Genomic DNA, 14077 nt, shown 5'->3' on the forward strand with positions numbered 1-14077 from the left:
CATTTTGTAAAATGGCCACCATTTTGACCCGAGGGGTAATCTGGAATGTCCCTATATCCAAAATGTTTCCTAAGGGTATGCTATAACTGTGTACCAAATTTCATGCTTGTATCATCAAAGGCACAAAACTACCAGAATATTTCACATATCTGCCGGACTAACAATCTTTGCAATGATGTTGTAATAATGTCTTATCCATCCATCCATTGGGACCACACTCTGTGCAGAGCTTTGGTGCTGCCTAAGCAGTCTCCTGGGCTATTGGGCACATTCCTCGATGGGTCACCACTCCAACACAGTCGACCAGCAAGCTGGTACTCATTTTGCTGACCTCAGAAGGATGACAGGCAGAGTCAACCCCACCTGCTATTAATTCAATAGCCAAGCAGGATTTGAACTCAGGACCCTAGGATCCCAAGCCCACCACTCTAGCCATTAATAGTACAGGAATTTTAGCAGAAATATTTGGTCAACCTCCCACAAATTGCAACAAAAGCAATCTCAACAGATTTTGATTCCTGGAAATGTCCTCAGTGACAAAAAAAGTCCTAAGGGATCCTCCGGGGAGGAAAGTCCTGAAATCATGGAAATCCAATATGGCCGCCTCCCGGCTTCGGGGAAAATGAGAAAATTGTAAAGATTGATATTTTAATATGTAAATATATGTTTTTCTGCATTCTAATTGTTTCTCGTTATGGTCAGGAAATTGATATACAAGAATAATTGTAAAAAAAAACTGAAATGTATTGAGGGTAAAATAAAAAATTATAGCTTTTTTGTCCAAAAATGTCAATTTTTTGTCCCGAAAAAAAAAATTATTTACCCGATACCCATTTTGGCTCCTGGACCAAAAATAAAGAAACGTTGAAGACACAAGATGAAATCAAGTCTATGGCAATACAATATAATTATGTAAATCATTGAAACATGACAAAATTCACAACTCCAATCGGGGCAATCGCATCTACCTGACGAAGGTTTCGAAATGAAAATGAAAATTCGCATTAAACTCAGAAACTACATCCATTATAAACTTACTATACATGTTGAGAAAAATCAAGTGTATTAAAGTTAGAACTTGACAATGTCGTCATCATCCTCATCATTGTCACATGGAGTGTTTGTACAGCCAGAGCCACTGCAGTTTCCACAAGCTGGAGTGCACTCAATGTTGTGCTTCTTGCATGTGCATCTCATGGTGCTACATTCAGCCGGGCAGTTGCACCTAATGACACGTAACATCTTTTCAGGAGCTGGAGCTATTGATGTCTGAAGTGGCACAAAACCCTCATCACACTTCTGCCAACCACAGTCTGTGGAAGAAGTATGCAAGTCTGACGTCTTGAAACGAATCAAAAACCACCTTCAGAAGCATGCCGAGTCTGCAAAGATATCTTCAAGAACTTCAGCGCTCTGGGTTCAGTAAATGGACATGCTAGACATTCTACACAAATACATCTGGGCAGAGCGCACTGGGAACTGGGCACTACATCTACAGGCCATACAGGAAATGCTGCCTTACCTGGCAGCCTCGTGCCACAACCTGTATGCCAAATCTGCGAGGGTGTATCTGCAGCAGATGTCCAACCTCAAAACTCAACATCCCAATGTCCAACAACGTTTTGATGAGGGGTTCCATGTGGTTCGACGAAGTGATCGCCTGTGGGCAGGTCTTTCATCTGACCTGATCATCGAACAAGTTCTGATGAGAAGTTTGAAGACCAGCAGGGGGCTCACACGAGGGCGAGGAATGACAGAGCAACAACGGCTGGTATGGCTACTATCAATGCCTGCCTGTGCAGAAATAAACCAGGCAATGCAGGAGCTCACAGGTGTGAACTACAACACTGGAGAGCAGAAGAAGGACATGACCAAGGCAAGACAATCTCGTGACTGGAAGGACACACTATCAGCTCTTCAGTATTTACAGGAATGGAATCCATTCAGTCGTGATCCACGTCTGAGGAACATTGCCACTGGAGTTCATGCACAACCCACCGTCAACGTCGATACAGCACATGCTGTAGGAGCCAAAATATTGAAATCTATGGATGGGAAAACACCTGCCGAATACACATCTAAGAGGAAAGAATAAGTTGTCACCCTCGGCATGAAGTCATCTGTCAAGATTGATGGAGAGCAAGTCCAGGTTGACCCACAACTCCTCTTCCAGAGACTGATCACTGTTGCACAGACAGCAGAAGAACTGGAGTCAGCCTTCAAATGTGAACTGTGCAGCTATCCACCAGCCCTCTGATTCCTCTCTTCAGCTCCGAGAAGCACACAAGCCAGTCTTTGCTGATGCCATCTGGGATCTTCTTGGATCCGATGTCCCAGCCGATATCCCCAATGATGGGCAACAGTATGTTTTGGATGGCGGGGAACTTGTTCAACGCATTCCATGGTCTCATGGATCTACATACAGAGGCATATGCCACCAGTACACTGATTATGTAACGAAGAAGCCATAGTCGTGTTTGATGGTTATGAGAGTACCAACAGGAAGGACATGCCACACCAGAGACGGTCTAAAGGGAATGCTGGCACTACTGTGACATTTACACCTGACATGCATCTCACAATGAAGAAGGAACAGTTTCTTGCCAATAGGCAGAATGAACAGCGATTCATTTTTATGTTGAGTGAAGAGCTTCAGAAGAAGAACTGTGAGACACACCATGCCTCAGGGGATGCTGATCTCCTGATTGTACTGAAGGCTGTGCAGTCTGCTACTGTCACCAACACTGTGTTAGTTGGTGATGACACAGACCTCCTCGTCCTCCTATAATACCATGCAAGCTTAGAATCCCATGACCTCTTATTTTGTCCCGAACCAAAGAAGAACACGAAGAAGCCTCACATTTGGAACATCAAGACTACAAAGAAAATGATTGGTACAGACATATGCAAGCACATACTGTTTCTACATGCAGTTATTGGGTGCGACACGACATCTCGTCTTCATGGGATTGGAAAGGGAGCTTCGCTCAAAAAGTTCAAAGCAAACAACACATTCCGTGAGCAGGCCAAGGTTTTTGATACATATCCAGCTTCCGTATGTGATGCGGCAGATGCAGGAGAAAAAATATTGGTGATAATCTACAACGGAAAGTCAACTGACACCCTGGACACCCTCCGGTATCAGCGGTACTGGGACAAGGTGGCTTGGAGCTCCTCTCATGTGCAACCACAGACGTTACCACCAACATCAGAAGCAGAAAAGTATCACAGCCTGCGCGTGTATCTGCAAGTCCAAGAATGGAAGGGATGTGCAGATAAACTTCTTCCGACAGACTGGGGCTGGCAGAAGTGTGACGAGGGTTTTGTGCCACTTCAGACATCAATAGCTCCAGCTCCTGAAAAGATGTTACATGTCATTAGGTGCAACTGCCAGGCTGAATGTAGCATCATGAGATGCACATGCAAGAAGCACAACATTGAGTGCACTCCAGCTTGTGGAAACTGCAGGGCCTCTGGCTGCACAAACACGCCATGTGACAATGATGAGGATGATGACGACATTGTCGAGTTCTAACTTTAATATGCTTGATTTTTCTCAACATGTATAGTAAGTTTATAATGGATGTAGTTTCTGAGTTTAATGCGAATTTTCATTTTCATTTCGAAACCTTCGTCAGGCAGATGTGATTGCCCCGAGGGGAATTGTGAATTTTGTCATGTTTCAATGATTTACATAATTATATTGTATTGCCATGGACTTGATTTCATCTTGTGTCTTCAACATTTTTTATTTGTTTTGGTCCAGGAGCCAAAATCAGTATCAGGTAATTTTTTTTTTTTTTGTCGGACAAAAAATTGACATTTTTGGACAAAAAAGAGCTATAATTTTTTATTTTTCCCTCAATACATTTCACTTTTTATAATTATTATTGTATATCAATATAATTACCATAAATAGAAACAATTAGAATGCAGAAAAAAAATATATTTACATCTTAAAATATCAATCTTTACAATTTTCTCATTTTCCCCGAAGCCGGGTGGCGGCCATATTGGATTCCCATAATTTCAGGACTTCCCCCCTCCCCCCCCCCCACCGGAGGATCCCTTAGGACTTTTTTCTGTCACTGAGGACATATTCAGGAATCAAAATCTGTTGAGTTTGCTTTTGTTGCAATTTGTAGGAGGTCATCCGACAATTTCACTGTACTATTAGCCAATACCAGGCATAATGTCTTATGATAATGTCTTTACAATAATGTCTTAAAATGGAAGCCTTCTGGGGCCCAGTGACAATCCCAAAAAGAGCCCTTGGAACAAGACTTTGAGAACAACACAACTTCACAGATTGGTCCATGAATTGTGATACCCACTTCCCCTACCAAAATGGAGGTGGATATTTCGAGACCTGGGAGGACTCTGTTCCACCTTCTGAAACCCGCATATGGAGATAACCAACAAAACACACACACACACACACACACACGCACACACACACACACACACACACACACACACACACACACACACACACACACACACACACACACACACACACACACACACACACACACACACCAGAAGCAGGTTAAGACTTCTTGGGGTTCCTGGGCACAAAAAATATTTTAGCCCAAAAAGGGACAAAAACGACGTCTCAGTGTTATTTTTTTTCCACATAAAGGCTCAAAAGAGATGACTTTTTTTTTTGCTCACAAAGGCCACAAAAAAAGAGGAATCCATGTTATTTTCATCCATAAAGGCCCCAAAAAGATGACCATGTTATTTCCACCCAAAAACAGGTCTCCTTGTTATTTTCACTAATAAATGCTCCAAAAAGTGGACCACATTATTTTCACCCAAAAAGAGGACTGTTATTTTCCAACATAAAGGTTACTCTGTATTATTTTCGCACTCACTTTAGTACACAATAAACTTGGAGATAGACCACACTCCAGCACTTACTTGCAATGGTCTGGGGGGGAGGGGGGTAAGGATGGGTGGGGGAAGGGAAGGCAGAGTGAAGGGAGGGAAAAGAGGTGTGAGTGGGGGGGGGGTGCGGACGGGAAGGTAGCATTAGGGGAACTCAAGGGAAGGCAGCGTGAGGGGAGGACAAGGGAAGGCAGTGTAAGGGGAGGGTCTATCTAGACATCACCATCTGGACACGTCTGGAAATAACTGTCCAGACACGAATGAAGATAACCACTGTTGGGATACGTGCGGAGATAAGTACTGTACGGATACTTGCAGAGATAAACGCCTTTCGGATATGTGTGGAGATAACCACCGTCCAGATGCATTCGGACACAGAAAGAGAGAGAGGTGTGGAAGGAACGGAGCGAGGATGGGACAAAGAAAGAAAGAGAGAGAGAGAGAGAGAGAGAGAGAGAGAGAGAGAGAGAGAGAGAGAGAGAGAGAGAGAGAGAGAGAGAGAGAGAGAGAGAGAGAGAGAGAGAGAGAGAGAGAGAGAGAGGTGTAGTGGGGGTAGGGGAGTTCACAGAGAATATTTTATGCTTTATGAACAACACACACACACACACACACACACACACACACACACACACACACACACACACACACACACACACACACACAATCATCGTGTGATAGGTGGAAGAAATTTGGCTCTCATTGAGAAAACACATTAATACTCCGAACAGCTCAGAAATCGAGTGTTATTAAATGTATTTTGCTTTGAAACTCATAGAAAAACCATTTAACTTTTGTAAAGCACTGCACCAAGTCATATAAAGTAACCAATTGCTTTGGAAACAGTCACGAGGCCAAAGACAAACGTGAACGCTCATATGCTGCTGAGGTTAAAAGTTAAAACCCCCAAGATATGGGATTAAACTTTGCCACCACAGCACCCATAACCAAGCATGCAGGCATACACACACTCACGGGGAGTCCCTAAATTAGATCCAAATACAGTATACCCATATACTCTATCTTGTTCTATCTTGTTGCATATCTTGTTCTGCATATATGTGTACCTCTACCTTGTTGCAACTGCCAACTCCACATTCCGATCAGGACACAAATTGTACCGCTGTCCACTGTTGGGTGCTCAGCAAGCGGCTTAAGCACTCAAGCAAGCAATCCAATTACATGGTTGACAAGTGATATTTATGTCGGAATGTTGAAATTATATCCGAATTAGACAAATTAACAATTTTTTATGAGTCAGAACTACTGAAAAGTTCAATCTAGAGCTTAAATTTTGTAATTTGACTCAGTTTAAGAGATTCTCGTGGTGATCGCATGTGTGGAAATTAAATAAAGCCATGAACGCTGGCGTCTCCAGGCATTTATAAGCATTGCAATGTACCCAGCGATTTGTAGCTATGATGAACAGGCATTCAATAATGAGTGAGGAAAGTGAAAAAAAAAAAACTATCATTAAAAAATCGTTGCGGCCTGTTCCAAGTCAAGGCATTTGTGAGCAGGCCAAAAAACATGGTGGCTTCATACCCTAGCGAGGTTACCCAGGATATACCTTCAGTCCCCAGAGAGCAAGGTGGCTGAAGATGCATCTGAAAAAGAATATAATTAAACAAGGCCATTAATTATCTTAAAAACGGGTGTTTTAATTAACCCAAACATATTTTTCACTCGTGCACTTCCTTGAAGCTTTTTTAACATGCATGCAAAGTTTCAGGCTGTTATGTTTCATGGTTTTGGAGTTATGGAGGAGACACACTGACACACACACATTTATTAGTGCAGATTGCATGTTATATACCTTAAGTCAAAGGTCATCTTAAGGCACAGTCACACCTTGACGTTTTAGCCAGCTTATGCCAATTTTTGAAAAATTTGTCTAAAACGCTAGCACACGTCGAATACGTTATGGGTAAGTTTTGGAAACATTGAGAGCACGCTGAAAAATACTGCCATACGTCGTAGTATGCTGGCTTTCATCGTTGTACTTTGCGGTTGTCCTCAAATTTTCCATGCTTGAAATTTTACGACTTATGTCAGCGTATGACTCACAAGTTCCGCTACGCTGGCCATAAGTTGTCGGCACGCTATGTGATGGTTGACACACGTTACTTGCAAGTTAATCATAAGTCAAAACGCGTCGAGGTAATGTTTAGCATACCTAAAAGTTATCTCTAACCTATGAGTAACGAGTTGTAGGCACGTTACGCGATCGTTGACACACGTCCACACACGTTACTTGTAAGTTACTCATAAGTCGAAACACGTCAAGGTAATGGTTAGCATCAGTGTTCCAGACTCCGTTTTTTTTTTGTTTTTTTTTTCTTCGGTATGACGGTGATGTTGACACTTCGATTTCTAGTGCGGTTACGATTTAAATCGTTGAGCGGCAGCGTATTAATTATATTATATTATAACCGCACTAGAAATCGAAGTGTTAACATCACCGTCATAGCGAAGAAAAAATAAAATAAAACCAGGGAGTCTGGAACACTGACGCTAACCATTACCTTGACGTGTTTCGACTTATGAGTAACTTACAAGTAACTTTTGTCGACGTGTGCCAACGATCGCATATCATGCGTGCAACTTCGTCCCATCGCATGCGGAACGTGTGAGGCATATGGCAAGTACTTCGTAACATTTTTACCACGTTTAAAATTACAAGACGTACTCCACTTACGACGATGTATGATAGCGTACTTTAGCGTTCTATTCACGTATACCAAACTTACCCATACCGTATTCGACGTGCGCCAGCGTTTGACGCATTTTTCAGAGGTTGGCATACGCTAGCAAGATCGCCAAGGTGTGACTACAATGTTGACACTTCCATTTCTCCGGCAGTTATGATTTGAATCATTGTGCGGCAGCCTTTTAATAGGCTATGCCACGTGATCGTCGGCGATAGGTGCAGCGCGCTATGCATACGTTAGACTATCTTTGGGCATAGGTTGTGAACGCTGACAACAGGCTAAGCATTCGTTGGTACAAGTTATCTCTAAGACAACGAAACGTTCTGTGTCCGTTACTAATATGTTATGCATACGACCAACTCGTTATGAATACGTCCAAATCTTTAAAAAAAAAAACATCAAAAGTTCTGCGCAAGCCAGCGTTTTACATACATTTTGATACGTTGCCATTGCTGACTAAAACGTCAAGGTGTGACTGGGCCTTTAGGTGGATATTCAAGCTACTGAAAATGTTACCAAGGCTGAGGAGTTTAGGAATACGAGTCGGGGGTGGGGTGTGGGGCAGGAAGAGGATGGCATCATCCTCCACATTTCCCGAGAGGGATATATTACCCCACCTTACTGTCGATTCAAATGTCCGTTGTGAGCACATTATGTCTTCTTTTGTATGAATTGCGCTTGCAGTTTTTTGCACTACAAAGGCAACTTGCTTTGTTTTTATATAATTTCTTCTCAAGTAATTTTTAAAATCTGTCGACCACTGGTACCTGCCTTAAATGCGATAATGAGCTGATAATGTTTGTCCTTTTTATTGTTGCAGTTTGGAACAATGGAACATTCTGGCCACAAAAGGTGGAACATTTTCATCCTCCATTGCCATTCCTCTTCAAGTAATCAACGTTATTATCTTGACAGCTATTTATTATTATTTGGATTATTTTTGTGGATCATTGAAAGCATGACAAGATTTAAAAGATTGGTATTCATGGTTGGTTGAAGGGCAAAATGACTGTCTTGTGTGTGGGTTTCCATGTGCATGTGATTACAGGAAAAAATTGCCTTTTAGACTGTATTGCAGAAAAACTCTATCTTATTGTTATGTTCAGTTAAAACGTACACATTTCATGCTTTTGACACATTATGTTGTTTGCATGAAAAGGGTTTTAATTGGTTTGACTTCTCCAGTATCTCCAGTGAGTCAAAAAATAAGGTTTCAATGTTTATTGTTGGATATCAGTTGGAGACAATATCAGCCACCAATGTTGGGCCTGAACTGGAGAAAGTACTTCTTGATATTAAAATTATCAGACACATAAATGAATTACTGTTTATCAGCCGTATTTATGAATCCATTCATTTGGGTTAGTTTATGACTCATTTTCTCTTATAACTTTTTACTTATTGGACATGAACAAAATATGTAAATAATACACTGCATGACATTTTAACCAGCTCAGTAATACATATGTAGTGCATAAACTTCATCATTTAAAGTTGGTCTGGAAGACTTCCCAGATATTGACCTCCCAACGATGGGTGTATGAGGAAACAATCATGCTTAAATTCTAAATTGGAGAACAAATTTGTAAAACTGACAACTTAGAACAACTTTTTATAAAATTCCAATCAAAGGCTCATAGTGGAGTTTACACGTAATGTGGACAATTATGTACTGATACACACAGTGAATGGGAATTTAGTCTGGGATCTGAGGATCACAAGTCATTGGTTCAGATGGGAACACGAAGAGGCCAACCTGCTTTGACTATCGTCCAATGTAATTTTAATACTTTTCATCAAAAAAAAAAATGCTCAATAAATCAAATATTACCGAAATTATTCGGTAAGCTCTGTAACTTATTGTTTCAATAGAATAACATGTACAAGTCATGGACAAAAAATGGAAACACTTGGGCAAATGAGGCACACCAAGGATATTGAAAGCAACAGTTGTGGCCCATGTGTTAATAAAGCAAATAACACCCCAGAATGCTTAGGGCCATGCATAGAAATGCTGCACAGGCTTGGTTGCCTCTAATTATGGCAAGCATGGCTGCAAGAGGAGACCTCTGTTCCTTTGAAAGAGTGGTGATTGTTGGGGTGCATTTGGCAAGAGCTTCAGTGATAGACAGCTCAACTTGCTGATAGTCCGGGAGCCAACCTGTGTACGAGGCTGTTTTAGGGTTGGACCTTACAGCCTCTGCTATAAAATTTTACACCCCCAGGATGTTTAGATATATGTTTGCAGTTCATGAAAACCAATGTTGGCAATTCATAAGCTCTTGCGAAAAATTTTGGCGGACGTTTTTGTTTGAGGAAGATTTGAAAAATTTGATAAAACAGCAATTGTCAATAAAATTTCTAAAAAAATTAAAAAATCACATTCATGAAAAATAAATGTGAACTAAATGTAAGAATTCAATCAGTGCATTGTAAAATGACAAAAAAAATTGCCTTGTGGAAGTAAACCTCGTAAAAGTACATAATTTTGTGAAAAATGCCTTAAAAATAACGTTTTTTGAAGATGGCCTTTAGAACTTTTCTTATCATAGGCAGATGCTGCATTAGAATACTAATTTCTCTTAATGTGATATGAACATGGTATCCATGACTAATTAAAACAGCAAATTTGAGTGAGTTCTATCAATTTTTAAAGAGAAAATTAACATTTTTGTCAACCAAAGTTACCCCTACCCCCAAAATCCTCTTACTCTATTGAACACAGTTCGGTTAAGGTTTGCTGGATCCAGGTTGGGTACTTCACAGTTCACTCTTCCAAAGGAAAATTCAATGGTGTTTGGAGTGACATGGCCCTGGAGCAGACATACAACAATGAAGGGAAGACATCGCTGTTCAAAGGCATATCTCAGGCACCAGCTGCTCGAGATAAATATGTGAAGACAGCACCATTTCTCACAGCTGTATCAGAGAACATAAAGTCTATGGCTAATCTAGGCCAACAGGAATCTACTCATCATGGAGAAACACATAAGCAGGCAACAGAAGAACATATGCATGTTGAGGAGATCAAGAAAGTGATATGCCAGCAGATGATAAACCCATTCCAGTGTAACAACCAAGTGGATCTGCTCAATAGAGCAACTGGTGAGAAGGATGCTTCAAAAGACTTGGTCCATGCTCAAGCTAAGGGCATGGAAGCCATTATGAAAGCAGAAGAGGTGGTCTCTATTAAGATTGAACCACTGAAGCTGGTAACTTTCTCCTCACAGAAGAAATCAAACCCATCAAGGAAACAGAGTTTAATCAGGATCTATCAAGATGAGACTGCAACTACACGTGTGCTGTGTTTCTATCGAGATGCCGACCCAGTCACAAGACAGATTGCATTTTCCCATGAGTGGACAGACTATCCATCATCCCTGTTTGAGGTTGATCCACGCTTAGCACAGGGGTTTGTAATGCGCAAAGGCAACAAGTCTGATTTCGTGGCAGTGCTAATTGCTGAAGCTGAGCAGGATGTTGTTTTACAGCTGCCATCATTACCACAGAGTGACCTATACACAGTTTATCTGGTAGACACAATGGCATTTGTAAATAAATACCAAAAAATGGGTGCAAAAACATTTGGTGAACTTCCCCAGCTGTATCTTCGCAAGCTCCTGCAGTTGAAACCTGAAATGTGCAACTGTGTCAACATCATTGGTGATCAGTATGATTTTGATGATAGCCATACTTTGAAGGGTCATGAGCAGCAGAGGAGAAACCAGACAGACCAGGCAAGACAATTCTCACCATCCAAGAGTCTAGAAATTCCGGACTGGAATTTACTCATGAAGAATCCAAGAAATAAAGGAAATCTTCAGAACTTCATTGGCACTTCCCTTTGTGAGAGTCCTGAAGCTATTCCAGATGGAGTGACCATCATTATTGGTGGTATGATGGAAAACAAAGGTCACACTCTTTCCATCACATCAGCATCAAGTTCAGTTCTGGACTTACCTTGTGAAGAACATGAAGAGGCAGACACAAGGATTATTGCTCATCTTGCATATTGTGTGGAATATCTTGATCACCATCAAGCTGTTGTGCATGCAACAGATACAGACATAATTATGCTGTGTATATATCACTTCTGCTGCTTGAACACATTGCAAGAACTCTGGATACAACGGCAGAATCAATACCTACCTATTCATGAGCTGGTAGAAGTGTTGAGCAGGAAGTACCAGAAAATCCTCTTGATGTCACAGCTACACTTCTGTGCACATATGTGTTGTGTGGATGTGACACAGTGAGCTACCCATTCAGAAGGGGAAAAGAAGAGGTCAGGTCAGGTATGGGAGCATGTGCCAGAACAGCGCGTCGCTGCGTCCACTTTCCGCCGGTACTCCAGGGGCCTCCGTCTGGCCATCCCCCAGGCAGATGCCAGGCCCATCCCCATCTCCTTGAGATGATGGTCAACCTGCTGCAACCATGAGGCACGTGGTCAGCCCACTGGCCTCCTCCACTCATGAGACTCCCTCGCTGAGAGAATCTGGTGAGCAGGATCAGCGTCAGGAAAACGAGCCACATGTCCATACAGCCGCAGCTGACGCTCACGGACTATGCAGGTAACAAATCTCATCCGAGTCTCTCTCAGCAACCGCTCGTTGGACACAAAATCCGACCAGAGATAGCCAAGGATTCTTCAAAGAGACCTGGTACCAAAGGAATTAAGTCTCCGTCTCAGATCCTTGGTCAAAGTCCAAGTCTCGCACCCATAGAGCAAGACTGGAAGTACCAAGGACCTGAAGACTCGGACTTTCGTCCTCCCGCACAGGTACCGGCAGCGCCACACCCCATGATCCAGTGAATCCATGACTCCCCAGGCCCGACCCAGACGTCTATTGACCTCCGGCTCACAACCTGCGGAGACATGAATATCACTGCCAAGGTAAGTGAATCTATCCACGACCTCAACATCCTCACCACAAACAGACACAGACAGGACAGCAGCATCCAAGATGTCACCGAAAGCCTGGATCTTAGTTTTGACCCAAGAAATCCGTAATCCCAACGGCTCTGACTCCTCATTCAGCACCTCGAGGGCCCCCAAGAGGATGTCTAAAGTCTCCGCAAAGATGACTGCATCATCTGCAAAATCAAGCTCCGAGATCTTGACATTGCCAAACGATGCACCGCAACTTGATCTCTCCGACATCCTCCCTAAAATCCAGTCCATACAAGTGCTGAAAAGTGTGGGGGCAAGTACACATCCCTGACGAACTCCAGTAACAACTGGAAATAAGTCAGAGATGGTACCACCACACTTCACAGCACTCTCAGTACCAGAGTAGAGTTCAGACATCAGATCGATCAGTTTCGGTGGCACCCCACGAAGACCAAGAATCCTCCAGAGGACATCCCGATTCACTGAATCGAACGCTTTACAGAGATCAACATAGGCTGCAAGCAGCCCCTGCCAAAACTCTCGTCTGCGTTCGGCGAGGACACGAAGTGCAAGGATACGGTCAATCGTTGACCTCTTTGGTGTAAAGCCTGACTGCTCTGGACGCTGGTGCTCAAGCAGATGGTGGCGAACCCTATCAAGAATTATCCGAGCAAAGACCTTGCCCGGCACTGAGAGCAGCGTCACCCCTCGGTAGTTGTTGCAGTCTTGGCGATCACCCTTCCCTTTCCAGAGAGGGACAACAAGGCCCCTCTTCCAGTCAGTTGGGATGATGCCTGTGTTCCTGTGAAAAGAAGAACGGCACAGGTTTCTCTGGGACTGATAGGAAACCTTCCCCACCTTGTTGATTTTGGAAGAGATAGTGAAATGGCAGCAACAGAATGTGTCATTGATGAGGCCAGAGTATACTGGACTGCTCTGCATGGCCAAAAAGGGTTCAGCTGTTTGGATACCCTCAGGCAGCATATGTTTGTCTCTTCAAAATTAGACCTTAGGTCACTGCCAGCAACAGAAGATGCGTTTTACTTCCTTGTTTTAAGAGCATTGTATCAATTGCTTCTGTATAGACGTGCACATCTCAGTGACCGAGCACTTCCCCAGCCACAACATTTGGCAGAACCCTTATCAATGGAAAACTGGTCCCAATTCTCATGTCTAAGCCAGCCAAGCCAAACATAGACAAAACGGTGTCTTGCATGTGCAAATTATCCAAATGTCTGAAACGATGTTCATGCAAAAAGGCTGCTGTGCCTTGCTGAGTGACATGCATATGCCTTGGTCAGAGAGGTTCATGTGGTGGAGTTGTTTCAGAGAGTGACTCTTCCTCTGAAGAGGATGTTTCATGTCACAATATTGTGTTAATCCATTTCTAATTTTATCTTTCTTAAAACCATGGCATGTAAAAGTATGTTCTTGTTCCTGACCCCATTGATAGTCAAGCATTTCTGAGTTGCATAAATCTTTTGTTGTTTGACATATAACCTTGTCAATTGTAGGTAGGTTAAATCTACACCAATTGTGATATAGGAAATGAACTCCTCTTTAATATGAGGGGTCATTTGTGTATATT

At 42.5% G+C, this 14077-nt stretch overlaps 1 protein-coding gene across 12 annotated transcripts in view; it reads left to right on the forward strand.

Moving 5' to 3' along the window:
• The window catches only part of LOC147032166 (uncharacterized), a 59577-nt gene extending 47516 nt beyond the window's left edge, over positions 1–12061 (forward strand). For all 12 annotated transcript variants that reach the window (XM_085869530.1, XM_085869528.1, XM_085869527.1 and 9 more), the window contains one exon: positions 8419–12061. In XM_085869530.1, the coding sequence (XP_085725656.1) occupies positions 8419–8492 (74 nt within the window). In that variant the 3' untranslated portion in view covers positions 8493–12061. The remainder of the gene's footprint in view (positions 1–8418) is intronic.
• The last annotated feature ends 2016 nt before the right edge of the window (positions 12062–14077 follow it).

Source organism: Eptatretus burgeri, chromosome 2 (genome assembly GCF_056783735.1).
Source record: "Eptatretus burgeri isolate ZD-2024b chromosome 2, Ebu_testis_v1, whole genome shotgun sequence".
NCBI lineage: Eukaryota > Metazoa > Chordata > Myxini > Myxiniformes > Myxinidae > Eptatretus > Eptatretus burgeri.